At 34.4% G+C, this 18,356-nt stretch overlaps 1 protein-coding gene and 1 long non-coding RNA gene across 2 annotated transcripts in view; both read left to right on the top strand.

Annotated features, from left to right (window-relative positions):
- Window positions 1-5,837, top strand: part of LOC143915554 (uncharacterized) — a 183,343-nt gene extending 177,506 nt beyond the window's left edge. The window contains exons 7-8 of the mRNA XM_077436252.1: window positions 1,907-2,103; window positions 5,663-5,837. Of these exons, the coding sequence (XP_077292378.1) occupies window positions 1,907-2,103; window positions 5,663-5,837 (372 nt within the window). The remainder of the gene's footprint in view (window positions 1-1,906; window positions 2,104-5,662) is intronic.
- An 8,576-nt stretch (window positions 5,838-14,413) lies between these two features.
- On the top strand, window positions 14,414-15,802 carry LOC143915238 (uncharacterized). Its single transcript, XR_013260889.1, has 4 exons — window positions 14,414-14,565; window positions 14,736-14,823; window positions 15,009-15,163; window positions 15,348-15,802. It is a non-coding gene; the product is annotated as an uncharacterized LOC143915238 (long non-coding RNA).
- The last annotated feature ends 2,554 nt before the right edge of the window (window positions 15,803-18,356 follow it).

The raw sequence follows: 18,356 nt of genomic DNA, 5'->3' as shown, positions 1-18,356 counted from the left end.
AATAGGGTTTGAAATTTGTTAAAAGAACCGTACCAAAAATAAACTACTTGTCTATGTGTATCTGTTTTACAGTTTTTGCCTACAGTACAGTATAATAATGTAATAAGCATATAATTGTTATGTTTTAACTTAAAAATTATAATTTTCATCGTCATTCACTTTTACATTGCATTCTGAGTTGTTGATCGTGAAGGATGAAAATATTATAATTAAAAATATAATTTTAATCACTTGTGTATGTATATTTAAAACTTCAAATAAATTGATAAATAATCATTATAATGTATCGATGAAATTGTATTGTGTGATAAATTTCACTGTTAAACGACAAAAAATAAAAATAAACAAAGCACCCACGCATTAATACACTTTGTAAAATATGCACGAGTGCGAACTGCACATTTTCACGATTTTAATTTTAATAAATGATTCAAATCGATGTGTTTTTTTATACATACATATTTTATTATCACATATTTAGTTTTTAAGGTGACTTTTAGCACGGTGCCCGACTCGTTAAATATTCATTCAAATTGAATTTTCGGCAAGGGATTGGAAAGGGTCTAAATCAGACGTGTGGTAATTCCCAGCTTTGTTTCGAAGGATTTTATATTTTAATATTTTATGAGCTGTACTGTAGAGTAAGTACCACACCATATGTACTATATACATATACATACATATGTATATAGTACATACGTATATTCTTAGGAAAATTAAAATCTCACACTTCGATCTCGTGTACATTGAGAATAATTTGAACACTTTACAAATAATACTACTTTTTTGAATCAACTATTCAGTCGAGACTCTCTTTTGAATGAAAAAGGTTGCAGTTTCCATTGAGAGCACTTCTCGTATCTGAAAATTGCATCAACGACGAAAAAGGCAGCTTAAGCGAAAATCATCTGAACCATTGTTCGTTAGGTGCAGACTTCAAATTTCCCATTTTCGTGAAAAATATATGCGGAGTGGAAAGTTAAATGTATGTTTTCAAAACTTTTCGACTCAATGTCTATTTTATCATGGTTGAACAAACCTTTTTGTTCTGAAACCTATTCTTTCATTATATTTATTACTGATAAATAACGATCGTTTTCCCTCAAAAAATTTATGAGCATTAAAATGGGCAATATTTCATTTATACCTGAAATAAACTTAAAAGTGATATTAACATACATACATACATATATATGCATGTATAAGTATAGACACAATACCTGTCTTCTTAATTTACAACATTTATTATGCTGTACAATCATTATTACGATTATAATGTTTGATTATTTCTTATCGGCCGTAAAAATAAAATGATGAACGACAGATGTATGTTTATATGTACATATGTATGGACATACACACATACAACGTTCATTATACTGGCAATATTTATTTGAAACTGTGTTTAATATCAATGAAAAATTTATTAATGTTTGATATGTGATTAAAATTCTGTCATCACACAAACTTAATTGAAAAAAAATATATATATAAATATGTTATTAATATTTCGGCAAATATAATATATTATGCATACAAATGCTATTTTAAATACAACATACTTCAATAAAATAGCTCGTTTGTTTTGGCTTTCAAAGTATTTTTACAGTTGCATGATATAATATTTATTAGTATGCATGCATGACTGCTAACTAGCTATTAGGCATGCTTTTTACACATAATAAATCCTTTTTAGTGTCATATGTGGGACGACAATAGTGCTATATGAATCAATATATGTATGTACATATTTGAAATTTCCTAGCAATATTGTATTATAAGCATGATACTGCATGAACTAGTATATAAACATATGTGTATATAAAAATGACACTGAAAAGGATAATTACATAGTAAGTTAGCTTTAGTTTTATTAGCATTTGGCAAAACGATTTCGATTTTGTAGCACTTCCATTGGTCGACTCACCACATGGCTAGTCTCGATTGCGAAGAGCACTCACCATTGACAAATCATCGTCAGTCCAGACCGAGAATCAATTCGGCCATCTTCATGTCGAACGATTCTACAACGTTCGGAGGATTCGATGCTGGCGACTTCTTGAGACGATATGGATCCCAATCGAAATTATGCAGAAAGGCTAGGTATGTTTTGTAATTTTAATTTATACAAAAAATTCGGATGTGACCAACCCATGACTTTATCTATGTATTTGAAGAACATAAGAAAGTCACAAAACAAAATTCGATAATTAACCATACACACGCGGTTCACACATACCGGTTGTGAGGGCATTTTCGATACAAATTGTATGTATGGTAATGTATGGAAATATTACCATACATACTTCCGGTTGTTGGATTTTGTTCGAAATTTTTTTATTACTTAAAATCGCTATAAATATTATGGGTCTACGTGACGAAAAATTTTTAATTTATTGTAATTTTGCCTAGGTTTCGGGTATCCAGCCCTCTAAACAACCTTCATCTTATATGTCAATCTGAAACGGCGTCTGTAATTCGCTTCTGAGCCTATACGAGACCGGTCTCCGTGACGAGACAAAATGTTAAACGACAGAAAACGCTAATATCGGAAGGCAAAGATCAAAAATCGAAAGATCTTAAGTCGTAAAGATAAAAAAAAAGGTGCATGGTAAACGGTACATACTCACTTAATTTGCGCGAGCAGGATACAACAGTAACAAGAAGAACATACTTTTCCTCCCGTATTCTGCGCGCGCACATTAATACGGGAGGAAAAGCCTCTTCCTCTTGTTCCTGTTGTATCCTGCTCGCGCAAATTGAGTGAGTATGTACCGTTTACCATGCACCATTCTTTTTTGATCTTTCGACTTAAGTTCTTTCGATTTTCGATCTTTGCCTTCCGATATTTACGTTTTCTGTCGTTTAACATTCTGTCTCGTCACGGAGACCGAAATATTATACACATTAAATATCAAGAAAATAAAAATAATTTAAAAGGTCAAAATAAAACAATGAAATATTGCTTTAAAAAAAAATACCACTTCCGGCTTACGAATTCTGACAAAAACTTTATCAGCTCTAAGTTAGTACATAAAGAATACAAATATAAATTTTCAGCTTGATACGTTCAGGGGTGTGGAAAGAATCGTGGTCACAACATTTTTGACTTTTCTAAAAGGAAAAATCCCACTTCCTGTTTATTAAATTTAGTGATTTGTTTTTTTATTTTAATCACATTGATATAATAATTACGCTTGAATTTTTTCGTGATGAGCACACATGTTTAAGGGGTCGAAAAAAATAGTGGAAGAAAAATCGAACAAGAGTAAACTGCCACTTCCGGTAGATGGATGCTTACCAAATTTTATGCATAACTTGGCATTAAGCTTAAACTTGTAGATATGAAATTTCAGTTCAATAAACCTTAAAGGTTTCTGAGTAAAACATAAAAAACCTCGATTCTCTAGAGTAAAAGTACTACTTTCGGTTCAGGTAAATATATTAAAAAAATATTGAGGTATAAAATTTATAATTTCTATTACATGTAAAAAAAATCAGTCTGATTTGGTTAGCGACTTGGGAGATAATTGAATTCAAAAACTTAAAAAAAAGAGGACATCTATAAGGGGAGGTACCATTTCCGGTCAACTTAAAAATTTGAAAAAAATTACGTCGTATCGATAAGAATTTCAGTAACTGATGCTAAGTTTCAGTTCGATAGGACTAATCTCCAAAATACACAGACACACATTTTTTTCTAGATCATGAAAACGTGATCAGTGATCGATTCTGAGTTCGAATCAGTCAAAATCTCGAGTTCGAATTTTCGCATGATCACAAAACTTCATCTATTGTTACTACGTACTAAGATAAATTAAAAAAGGTGACACACTGCTGGATGCACGGGGTTAAAGATCCACTGTTCCGCGCATGGATATCGCAGTATACACACATACATACATATGTATATACTTGGATACTATAAAAACGCTCCCCAAACCGGGAAGTTACAGTTCATCCAATATACTTGACCTGGATACATCATATTGAATATTTAGATGAAGACTTAACATGGATACATTCACCGTTAACGATTTTCAACACTAGAATTTCTCGTTTGTGTATGTAATATAGTACATTAGGTTTATGTAATATAATACAAGGGTGTATGCAATTAAGAAAGATATTAATTATAATTATGTATATAAAGAAGACATCCCTAAAAAAATATTTTTTGAGAAAATTCCAAGTGGAAGATTCTCCGGATAATTAGTTTGGTTCCCAATTATGAAGTCTTTTCAGAAGTTTATAAAACTCTTGAATGCCTTCTCGACTACTAATCGAAATTCAGGATGCCCGAAAGTTGACTGTATAAAAAACAGAATGGTTCATTAAAATTGAATCCATCAATTTGAATACAGAATTGAAAAAGGATGAATAGTCCGAGCTCTCTTATGGTTTCAATCATAGATATAGAATAACCTAGATAAGCCATTACGTACACTTTTGGTCGGAGATGTTGTCGCCACTAACTGAGAGGTGCGGGGGGTTTAACTAGCGGAGAAGTGGTGAAAAAAAAAGGTCGACGCAGCGGTCGTCAGTGGTCAGCAACCAGTTTATGTACATACATATGTACATGCACTGAAGTTTTATTTTATTGGACACTCTGCGTGACAGTAAACCAAACTAATAAAGCCATATTAAGAAAAAAATATTTAGCTATACACACTATATTAACCTTTCCACCGCGTACGACTACTATACATGTCCTAGCGAACATGCCCTCAGCGCGCGAGACACGCATAGATGTCTTGGAAGTTCCAACCTGTATAAGAGCCGTCTATTGTTAAAATTTTATAACTTGGTTGAAAATATTACTAAATGTATACTTAACCAAATTCAATAGATGGCAATAGTCAAAAAAAATAAATATGGGTTGTAAAATTCAAAAAACTATTACAACCTATATTTATAGTCGAAAACGCGATAACAAAATCCGCAAAAAAGCAGCCGCGTACAGGGCGTGTTCGCTAAATTTGGTGACGCGGGCAAAGGGTTAAACTACAAATGTATGTAACTATAATAAAACCATCATTAACTATTACAATATTTAAATATTAGTAACTTCCACAAGGATCAATTTTAAAGCTGACACTTTAATATTTAGTTCATTGTTTGTAGTTTTAAAATTAATGTCGATTTCTGAATTTCCTTCAGTGCCAACAAGACATCTGTGGCTGAGGTTGTCGACCGCCGTTCAATCACTGCATACAACACTACATACATCGCGCCGATATTTCATTATATGTTAAAATACTACTATAATTGAATACATTATATATTGATTCTTACTTATGATATGTGATGCCATCCGCCTTTTTATGTTTTCTTGAGTAATTGTACCACAATTTCACTGAATACGTTGGCATTTTCGAAAAACATCAATCGACCTTCCGACTTAGAAGCTAACTAGCTACTGAGAGAGCGTGTGCATGCACTTTACTTTCCTTTGGGTTTGCATGCACCAAAAGGGTGATCGGCTTAGAGCGTCAGGGCGTATCTATGTACTCTATATCTATGGTTTCAATAGAAATATACATACAGTTGGATTTATTTAATATAAAAATCATAAAATTCACCATAAATATCTGTGCATTTAAACATCAAAAAACAATTTACTGAATATAGAGATTTTATTTAGATTGTGTATTATTTTCAGATCAGCGGATAACATTCCGTTGACAACAATGGAGGAGGGTTCAAACGAGAGACTCTCTAAGGAAGGAGAGACTTCCACGACGAGGGTGACTCACCACTTTGGTTTGCCGATCCTATCAGTTTCTGGACCATCACCACCCGACGAAGACTATGAACAAATCGATGAATATCTATAAGACTTTCATTTAGTCAATCAAATGCTTGTAAATCCATAATTAATCATTGTCATACAATATAATATCTTATATATGTACACTTCTAAATCGTAAAAACTGATACTTATTGACTTTTTGCCGTACTTTATTTTCAGATCTTTTACTATTAAATATTAAATTAAAAAATTTTTTTTTTGTTGGTAGTAATAAATTGTACATAAATTATACATGTGAGGGAGTGGACCAAATTGAAAATTTGAGTTTAATATTCATATGAATTTTAATGAATATGAAATAATTGTAACAAATTCATATATGAATATATGAATATGAATATATGTATACATAAGCATACATATATATATATTTGCAAAATGGATAGAAAGTTAAAATGCATTTGGAATATTTGATAATAGTTTCATTGTTAATTAAAAGTCATATTTAAATTTAACAATTAACTTATAATTATAATTAAAAATCACAAATATATAGTATCTTCAGTTTCAAATTTTGATTAAATATATAGAATAATTTAAATTTCAGTAGAAAAAATAGTAGATTATATTGTAGTATATTTATTAAATAATAATATAAGAAAAGTCAATATTTTCAAGGTTATTTTTAATTTTGAAAAAAGATCTGTTTCATTACGTATCTATTTAAAACCTGAAGTTAAACTATCTTTTTTTACTTAATATTAAATTTGTACTGTAGATTTTGTACTGTGTGAAATATTTACTCTATAGAAAGTAAGAAATTCTTTCAATATTTCAATATACATAATAGCATGTATAGAGTTATCATTCGTAATATTATTTGTATTATACAATAACTTGTTGAATCGTACCTATTATATTGTGCATAAGATAATGTGTACATATAATACTTACATATATTTCAATAATTGTTAATAAATGTAATGAGCTTAATTTGTTTCATATTACTTTTGTAAATAAGCAAGCAATTTTTCATATCTATCGTTGGGAAAATCATATACATATGCATGAAAATTATAATATAATAGATATATAACAATATAAACAGCTTAATTAAGTATCTTAGTATTCAAATAAAAATCTTACGATAATATTCCGTGTTGTTACAATGTATCGTAAAGTATAAATCTGTGTTTTGTAATAAGATAATAATAAATGAAATGCTTTTAAAAAGTTACATATGAAAGAAATTGGACCATATTTTTCTCAATTAAATTGAAATAGAGCTTATTTATGATAAATCAATACATAATACTTGTAAATTCAATTTTATTGTTCATCTTTCTTCGAAAAAGGAATGAGTATTTCATAAATATCTATGTATGTATGTTCATATTACGTAGAGAGCACTTGTTTGTATGATGAAAATTTCTTACCAAATTACATGGACGATTCTAGGATGAAAAATATGCGCTCCATATCCTTGAATTGTTGGTAATATCGTTAAAAATGTTAATGTTTTTAATTTGGCAATTTTTTTTAAACATAAATAATTATAACCAATTGATTAAACTTCGGATTTGTTCTATTCCTTTTGAGAAAATTTAGGATGCCCATATATTTTTGACCAATAACACACTATGTATTATTGAATTTGAAATATCATAATAACAAAAATGGTAAAGGGAAAATTTTGGACCAAATCAAAATATTGTATGTTGTAAAATTAAAATGACTGTTATACTTTTGGTCACATATCTATTATAAATCCATGTGCATAGTACATGTCTTAAATCAAATAAATATCTGGAAACATTGTAAAAATTGGTATTGTGTAAAATTTATTGAAATAATATTACAAAAAAGATTTGGAAGAGAACATCGAGTAATGAAAATTTACATATATGTATGTATGTATTAATTTTAAAAACCATGTTTATTCTCAAGTAATTTAAAGATACATATATATTTGAATTATAAAATTACAAACTTACATAGATGGATCGAATAAGGATATTAATATGAATTTATTTTCATTATGATTCTAATGTATTTTTCATTAGAGTTTCCAGTCAATTATTCAAATGTTAGATGTATGTAGATTTGATCCTTGACCACTAAATGTATGTGTATATTATCATGCCTAACATATTGTATACATAGTAAGGAAAATTCAAAGTTATTTAGCTATACATACACACATAATTACGTCTGATAACTGACCATTTAATTTTAGTTTTAATATATCTTCAAACATTTCAAATAATTAAAAATTATAAACATATATGTATGTATCTATCAATTTAAATGCAACGAAAAATGTTAAATTATATGCACATTATGCACATATCATTAACGAATCGCATCGAACAGTATAAACTTCTTTATATCATTTTAAAACTTCGAAGCTTAAAAACATGAATAATAATTCAGAAAAAATATCATGTGCTCTTTTATCTTCAATACAATCTCAGTAGAACGCACTATTGTTTTCATAAACTATCTAAAATATTTCATATAATCTATTGTATATTATATAATACGTTGTTTTTGTTCCACAACAACCCAAAGAATTAAAAAAAAAAAAAGCTTAAAATGTTGTTAAATATAAAAAAGAAAATCAGAATCGTTAATAGCATGGGATAGATTGTATTCAATTGTGTACAGACTTATTCATCCATGAAAATGTCAATTTAAAATTAAACTGTGTACTTCTTAAATTTTGGCTCGAACTTAATAGCATAATTTATGATTTTGGTATGTTCGGGACCATTAAATTTATATTCTACCTATAACTTTGCCTTTAGACTCCCTCCAACTTATACTCTTTCATTTTTATTTTATAACTTTTACGAATTATTTTTCCTATATAATGTGATGAAATTGATGGTTTATGTAGGTTTTAGTAGAAATTTCTCATATCAAATATAAATGGGAAAAAAATATATTTACATATATATATCCCTCCATACATATTTTATGTAATGCATGAAAAATTATATTGTGTTGTCACTATATCTATATAATTTCATTGCTGTATATAGTATAAGATAATATTTATCATTTTCGTATATAAGCTTACTTAATTGAGAATCCAATACTTTATCTTAATAAATTCTAATAAAACATAATTGTTTGTCATTTATCTCATGTTTATATATTAGCAACCGTATATCGGTATATTTGTGAATTCTCATATACATATGTACATACAGGGTTCGTTGCTACTTTAATTCCTTCCCACCCGTCACATTAAATAGTCGTGTCATTCCATGCGCTCCCCGTATTTATTTATTTATTTATTTAAAGTTTGGACCGTTGTAGCATTACAGGAATTCCTAATGCGCCACAATAGTCAAAAATATAACAGAAAAGACAAGAAACAAAATAATAAATTAGACATAACAAAAACAAAACATATATATACACAAACAACTAAAAATAATAATTATTATTATTATATATCGTTTATCGTCTTGAATTCATTCTATGTTTACAAGGTATTTATATATTTTTATCAATAAAATTAATAGTAAAATAATTTTAAAGGATAAACGAGTTTTACAAATATATCTGTCAAAGCAAGACAAACAACAAAGCAAAATATATTTGGAAGTTAACATTTTTTTTCTGGGAAAAATCGACATGTTTATATCTGACGGTGTTCTAAAGAATTTCAATATTCTATTTTTGTTGGTTTAGTATTGTAGCGTAGGGACTAGGTGGGTGGCACTCGTGGACTGATGGTTTACGAGCGCTAATCACCTGATCCCTCGTTCGCGCCACAATGGCTCGCCGTATAAATAAGCCCTATGTAACGGTCAATAGGATCGCCCGACTCATCGACCAATAGGTTATTGATGATGTCTGTATGCGTGTTGCGGCCGATGGGTATAAATATCAGGTGCTCTCTAAAGGAGGCTAAAGACGCTCCGGAATTCCAGAGAGATATTCCTTGCGGTAGACCTTGAGGTATTCCTTTCGGTCGACCTGAAATTGTATGGGGTTACACACGCTCCGGTACGCCTCTCCGGTATGACGCGATGTTACGACTTTATGATAAAAATTATTGTTGAAGACATCCCAGAACGACGCACACAGAACAGCGGAATACGGATGACTAATAAACCGTCTCGAGCTCAGCGACAACAATGGTAAAAAAAAAAAGAGGTATGTAAATAAAAACAAAACACGCAACGCCTGGGCTGGGCTGGGAGAAGGCCCTGCGCTGCAAACGATTGCAAACCAAGCGCCCGCATGCTCATTTCATACTTTTGTCTCGGCTTTTGCCATTTTAAACTTGCCAGAAAGATCCAACTCAATTTTTAGAATTGCCAATCATCTTATTTCAAAAAGTTAAAAAATTCAAACAGTTAAAATGCAATCGAAAGAGCATGCAGGCTGGTGGTTTGCAATAATTTGCAGCAAACCCGGGAGAAAGGTATCCGCCTTGAGGCGAACGAACAGAATTTGCTTCGACGTGAGGCGACCTGTACGCGCGTCGACCTCAAGACGAATCTTCCTACACACGTTGCGGTCTGCGTTAACATAGCTCGCCTCACGGTAGACCTCTCCGGAATTCTGAAGCGTCTGTAGCCCCCTTAACTAGAAGGCATTCCGAGCTGAAGAGCCGACGGGTGCGGACCAATAAGCCACTTGCACAAACTACTGCGTCGTTCTCTCCGATCCTGGGAACCCCTCTTCACGTCCACGTTACATTATTTTAATGTATTATTATGAATTTGGATTAAACAACGTGGATAGTACCGTTTAAATCTAGGGGGGGCTGTCTACCCGAGCCCCCCAAATAATAATAATAATAATAGCTTTTATTCCAGACGACGAGGAGAATAGTGCAATCCCCAACGCCCATATAAATAATATATAGATAATAAAAAGAGTATTGAAAAATAGTAAACAAAAAAATAAATATATAAATATTACTAATAATAAATAATAATAATTATAATAATAAATAATAATAATAAATAATAATAATAAATAATATTAACAATAAGTCTAATAATAATAATAATAATTTAATGTCTCTTCAAGGCGGTCGGTGTAGTAGTTCCATCCATCGAACATACAATGAAGAATTCAAATGAGAAGATGCAGCAGCAAGAAGACAATTAGGCGATAAAAATATAAGAAGACGTAGAGAGGCCGCTATCATCCTGAGAATGGCTTCAAAGTGAGACACATGCCCTTCACCAAACATTTGCGACGCGCTGCAGCTCCTAGGTAGCCCGAAAAGTGCACGGTAACAGTTGTTGTATTGTACCTTTATCTTCCTCATCGTCTCCCGCTTGTATCTGGTCCATAATTCATACCTATCCAGCACGACCCGTATCCTGCAGGTGTCATGCAAGTGCGGATAGTATTCTTTGGTACATTATATGGACGTATTCATACTCCATCGCGCATGCGCATTTACGCGTCCATATAGAATGTACCAAAGAATACTATCTGCACTTGCATGACACCTGCAGGCAGTGGCGTAGCGAAGGGGGGGTCCAGGGGGTCTGAACCCCCCCCCCCCCTTGGCGGAGTGCAGTCGGGAGCAAAATATCCCACTCCTGTCGTAAGTGATCATTTGTACCATTTTTGGATAGTTTTCTATCCCAAATCCATGACAGATTTTTAGGACGTAAACCTATACTTGAAAATTTCCAATGTTTGCTTCCTGATGGAAAAAGCTCTCAACCATCAAGTATTTTAAAAAATAAGACAAAGACTTCGGGGGAAATTTACAACCAAGATATATTTTGTGGGCCTTGCATTCTAACTGGAGAGTTGGAAATGTGGTGGCAATATATAAGTACTGTGGCGGCTCGCTTATACGACATGGTCGAGTTTGGTTGCCTTCCTGCGAGTGGGGACCAACTCGGCTGGGTTCGGAGAGCCGCTACTCACTCTGCCTTCAGCTGTCATAAAAAAAAACACGTGCATCAACATGCCAGTCATCTCATTCGTTCATCCCCCATAACTGGTGACCCCGACATCGAGCCACGCAGCCTCAATTAATTTAGCATGCCGCTGCTCATCCCTGCCTCGCCGAGCCAGGCGGGAAAGCTACCCGCCGCGCCGCCATCGCCATCGACACAGCACGCCGCGGCCCGCGGGTGACAATAAACGAGCAGACACGGCTACCTACCTACCTACCTACCGACTGGAGTCCAGCCACAACGTTGATGACAGGTGCTTAAAAAAATGGGGGAGCGAATGAGACGACGATCTTGACAGCTGGATGTGGAGTCATGCGCGATCCAGTACACATAGAACGGTCATCCAGCACCACAAGACATACACCACCTCAGCACCATCATCATCATCAAGGCCCCGTCTGGCCCCACGAGCGTCGTCACGCCGAGACGGGCGGTAGCGCTACAACACCTCCACGAGCCACAACGACTCACAGTCCAGCTCGGAGTATCATCAACCACATCGATGCCCCTGCCGCCCCCGCCGCCCCACCAACCGACATCAGCCTCGGAAGAGCGGCGCCGGCGCAGCATCGCATCGGCGCGACCATCGGACGAGCCACCGTCCTGCTCGCGACGTCACCACCCTTGAATGTACCGACCATTCAGGGCGGTACACCTACACAGCGGATGACCCACGTCAACAATTTTTTTCTCCCCACTCAATAATTTTTTTTCTCTTTCTTTGTGTAACAATAATTTTTTTCTTTTGTAAAATTTGTTTCTTTGTAATTTTGTATCGCTGATGCTGGGGGGGGGGGGAGTGATGTGGTGGCTCGCTTATACGACATGGTCGAGTTTGGTTGCCTTCCTGCGAGTGGGGACCAACTCGGCTGGGTTCGGAGAGCCGCTACTCACTCTGCCTTCAGCTGTCATAAATAAAACACGTGCATCAACATGCCAGTCGTCTCATTCGTTCATCCCCCATAGTACTATTGAAAATCGACCAAAAAACGCACTAGCTGCAATTGCAATTTGCAATCCTTCAATATTTACATACTTCTAAAAAATCTAGCAACACTTCCGGTGACAACAGCCACAATTAAACGGAGCTTCTCCACACTACGATGACTAAAAACATATTTAAGAAATACGATGTCGGAAAATCGACTAAATGGACTTGCTTTATTCATAGGGATATAAATTTTAGTGCAGAAAAAATATAAGATAAATACGCGAAGATTGGATCTGTGAATTTCGTACTTTTTTAAAGTATTCATTATTTTTATTTTATTTGAATTTTGTTCATACCATATGTTTATTACGTATTTACTTTATTTTTATATATTGTGATTTTATATTAATTAAATATAAATTATCTTGCCTTTTTTCCTGTCAAAACCCCTCCCATGACAAAATCCTGGCTACGCCACTGCCTGCAGGATACGGGTCGTGCTGGATAGGTATGAAAATACCTTAATTCACCAGTATAGAGGCTAGTACAAAAGGACATGTAGGAATCTCGTCGTCGTCATCGTCATCGAAACCTTCGAGAATATTCCGCAACAACAAAATACATCGAGCGGAACAGCGCCAAGCATTCCAGAAAATACTACGCCTCGACGAAAGCAAATTCCCCTTGTACGCATCAATAACTAAATGCTCGTACAACCACTTCCACCAAGCATTCCAGAAAATTCGACGCCTCGACGAAAGCAAATTCCTTTCGTACGCATCAACAAACTAAATGCTCGTACAACCACTTCCACCAAGCATTCCAGAAAATTCGACGCCTCGACGAAAGCAAATTCCTTTCGTACGCATCAACAAACTAAATGCTCGTACAACCACTTCCACCAAGCATTCCAGAAAATTCGACGCCTCGACGAAAGCAAATTCCTTTCGTACGCATCAACAAACTAAATGCTCGTACGACCACTTCCACCAAGCATTCCAGAAAATTCGACGCCTCGACGAAAGCAAATTCCTTTCGTACGCATCAACAAACTAAATGCTCGTACGACCACTTCCACCAAGCATTCCGGAAAATTCGACGCCTCGACGAAAGCAAATTCCTTTCGTACGCATCAATAACCACTTCCACCAAGCATTCCAGAAACCATATAAAAGGAGGTACAACCCAAACAACCCCAGTCGACCCACAGCAGCAAGCGTCGACACACAACAGTAGACCAGTCGACATCCAGCTCCTGACCAGCCACCACTTCACTACACGGACTTGGAAGATCAACCAGCCGACCGAGCCAGCAACACACTGCCGTATCCAGAGACTTGCTGAACATAGCCGAATGCCGAGCCAGCGACACTCTACCATATCCAGCGACTTGCCGAACATAGCCGAACAACGAGCCAGCAACACACTGCCGTATCCAGAGACTTGCTGAACATAGCCGAATGCCGAGCCAGCGACCCTCTACCACATCTAGAGACCTCTGAACGATATACTTTTACCAACAATTAATCATACTTGTGTATACGTGTTACTATCGAATAAATACCACATTCAACATACAGTTGTATTAATACCGAACACAGACGAACCTGTCTATAATACATGGCGGACTGGTGGTGAAGAAGACCTTCACAAAAAGACTAGTTCCCATAGACATGAATAATGACGCTTCTGTATATAAACAACGGCTATGCTACCTCTACCAAGTTTATTTTTTTACATGGCTTTTTTAATAATATACAGTTGGCAATTTCAAAGACAGTTGGTAGCTTGCGCTTCACATGTGCTTTCAGAAGTACATACGTAGCTGAGTTCATGGCGATGGCTGTTGAAGAGTATCATTCTATTGAGAAAAATGGCTTCAAATTAAAAAATCTTCAATTGCATTTATATGATTATGATTAGTTCAATTAAATGTGAGTTATTTATTATCAATAGTGTTTAAAGTTATGTTCAAGAAACCACATGGACTTTTAGGTTATGTCTATATTGAAATTGTGGATAGATTAGTAGCATTTAGTAGCATCGAATTTTTGTTGCAGTTGATATGCTCTTGTCTATTTATGTATGTCATTTATTATTTCAGATCTAGCTGGTTGAAAATGTGACGATCGTGCGGTATGGGCTCGAAATGAAGATATATTCAGTTAACTGCTCTACATAATTTTGGAGAAGTAAGCTATTTCAATTTATATTCTGTAAAAATATAGTATGAAATTTCATGATGATTCTTTAAAGTAGTGGACTGAACAAAAACATAAATGTTAGAGAACTTAAACTGATGCAAAAATGCAATAGATAATTTTTAAATAGAAATATAAAAAAAATATTTATGCATTTATTTTGTTTCTTTTTACAGATCTACATAGATTGCTAAAAGTTTGATAATTTAGCAGAAAGGGTGATGAAATGAAACTATCAATATTCGCGTCTATATTTCCATCTTGTAGTCGGGAACTTGAAGATTAAAATGATATTATACATTAAATCAATCGCAATGGATTATGCGAGAGTGTAAGTAAATTATTAATAATACATATGCAAAAAAATTATGCAAAATTTCATGATGATTGTAAAAAGTAGTGGACTGAATGATAACAAATGTTAGAAAACTTTACCTGATGCAAAATAAAAATAAATATTTACATTTCTATCTACCAAACTATTAAAAAATAATAATCAATCGTCTTTTTTTTAGGTTTGCCTTATTCTGTGTAAGAGTTACATTTGCAATACAAGAAGATATACGGAAGAGGCATCGTTGAAGTTGGGAATGGTGTTTTTTTCTTATTTATTGAAACTGTCTCGTTGTGATGTTGATGCTTCAAAATACTAGTCATTCTGTGAGATGTATTTTATTCGGGGAAGAAAATTTATCTATCTGCAACTCTTATGACCCAGTTTCTGTATCTTGATACAAAATTATGTATAATAGACGGGTTTTTAGACGAGGCTAGGCTCGGTCCTTGCTGTGGTTTTGTTTCCGACTTTTACCTGCATGTGTTTTTTAACTTACATTATGCATTGAAATATCAAATATAAATCATTCTCTATTTCATATTATGGATATGTTAAAGGTTCATGTATTATGAATATATATTTATGTACATCAATCATGTTGAATTTTGTAATAATAAATAAATATTTAGCCTAAAAATGTTTTATTATTTAATAGCTACATATATTCGTATTTTGTGTTATTTGTCAAATAACTTGTATTTCAAAGTCTTTACATTTGTGGATATAGTTCTGATGCGAACTTATATTTTGCTTTATGAGAATTAATATCTAGGAGAAAAATTACAGTTGGCCATTTGGATCAAGTTAAAACATTGACTGAAATTGTTTAATTTGATACTGTTGTGCCCATATATCCAACAAGTACCAAAAGGCTAACGAACATTATTGAATGATAGATACACATTTCTGGAAATAAAAAAAAATTGATCCCAATGTTTATAAACAACTGGTTAGAATTACAGTTTGAAATTAGCAAACATTGTAAAGTTTATCTTTTGATTGCGTTTCATCACTGGACTACATTGTTCATATTGTAACGTAGAGATTGGTTGATTAGTGTTCGTCGATCACTGTTTTACTATCACTAATTACCTGATCTTGTGTTCGTGCCAAAAAAGCCTTGACGAATAAACAAGCTGTATACAACAACAAATAAGGTCCGCGACCCATCGACCTCTTTGTGCAGCACACGAGTACACGCTGTATATGTAAATATTCACAATAAACTACATCTGCCATTATTCTGCTTCTTTTACTCCGATCTCGGAAACCCCTCTTTACGCCTAATATTTTTGGAAGTCATCATAAACGGGTTACATCCCAAATGTGAACCGCTATCACGATAATCGCCGCTACGAAAATCGCTAGTGCGGATCTCCTATCGCACAGGAAAAACCGACGTGAAGAAAGCTGACCAAATATTGCTCAGCAAATACATTTTTTACGAGATTTGGTCAGTTTTGAGCAATGTTTGAGCAGTTTTCTGTACGGAAATTTTCTTGTGCGACAGGTGAACCGCGCGAACGATGTTCGTAGCGACGGTTATCCTGGTAGCGATTCACATTTGGGATGTAATCACCGAAATGAATATTTCAATCCATCTAAATTTTATATACTATTGGCGGATCAACTCAATTGGGTTCCTAAGCGCTATTTGATTATGCTCCCCCCTTAAAATAATAGTACTGTGGCGGCTCGCTTATACGACATGGTCGAGTTTGGTTGCCTTCCTGCGAGTGGGGACCAACCCGGCTGGGTTCGGAGAGCTGCTACCCACTCTGTCTTCAGCTGTCATATAATAAACACGTGCATTAACATGCCAGTCGTCTCATTCGTTCATCCTCCATACTGGGGACCAACCCATCCTCCATAGTACCATTTTTTAAAGTGCAATATTGCTGAACAACCGTCTCGTTCTCCGATGAAAGGGTCTCTCAGACTGTATTCATTGGGGTTGAGGGCTTTATTGATTGACATAATTATTTTTTAAAGTGGGCTTAAAAATTTAAAAAAATTAAGCAATTATAATTTCGGGGTATTTTGGGTCGCCCTATGGATTGGGGCCCTAGGCTAGCGTCTAGTATGGCTGTGGGATAATCCGACATTGAGTATTAGATAAAAAGTGTACTGGTTTTATCTCACAACTTCAAGGCACTAGCGGATCCAGAAAATAGTCGGGAGGAAGGGGAGGGTGGGGGGTTAATTTTTGAGCATTAATTTTTATGCATATAGACTTATTTCCCTAGCGGAAACATTGGTAGCAAACAGTAAACATAGAAGATTTTTGTTGATCTGTTATTATGTTCGTATTATAATCGTACACTTTGTTGGCAGTATTTTAACAGTAACTTACATATGTCGAATCGAAACGACTATTATAATACGGCGAGCGTTATTTTACACAGACACACAGAATAGCGATATTATATATGTATGTATATATGATGTTCTGGTGGAGGCCAGTATTTTCTTATTGCAGAGAGAATGTCTTGAAATGGATCTTGCTTTCATATTACTAGTCAAATGTGAACCGGTCACAGGACAACCGGTCGCTCTAGATCGGTCACACGTGATCACCCGTCACACTAAAACTGGTCACACCCTAAAATCGTTTAACCAGTTTTCTCGTGACCGATTTTATGGTGTGACCAGTTTTAGGGTGTGACCAGTTTTTGTGTGACGGGTGATCACGTGTGACCGATTTAGAGCGACCGGTTGTCCTGTGACCGGTTCACATTTGACTAGTAATCACCGAACCGTTTCAGCACGTACGGACTCCTCTCGGCTTGTCAAAACTAGGAAGATATATAGGAAATAGGGGTAATTGGACTATTCGTCACATTGGGGTGGTCACAAAGACAATTTTTGCCATGAAAATCGCGAATACACAATATTTGGCACTCAAGTTCTCGTTACTATGATAGTTATCGTTAGTATGATGGACTTTTCCGGCTGCCAGATGTTCCGTTATAGAGATTTTAGTGACTTTGTGACCAGTAATCACCGAACCGGAAATAGGATACATTTGGAGGAGAATCAACATGTGCGTGAATTAATTTATTTATCTTATTTATTTATTTATATATATTTTAGCTATCAAGCTAATTTAAAAATACATCTTAATTATTATACTTAACTCTAAAATTTATAATTAACTTATATGTACTGTCCCTCACAGAGGTGTCTC

Source organism: Arctopsyche grandis, chromosome 8, assembly GCF_051622035.1.
Source record: "Arctopsyche grandis isolate Sample6627 chromosome 8, ASM5162203v2, whole genome shotgun sequence".
Classification (NCBI taxonomy): Eukaryota; Metazoa; Arthropoda; class Insecta; order Trichoptera; family Hydropsychidae; genus Arctopsyche; species Arctopsyche grandis.
The sequence above is the reverse complement of the archived record's forward strand: the minus strand, read 5'-3'. Positions and strand labels throughout refer to the sequence as shown.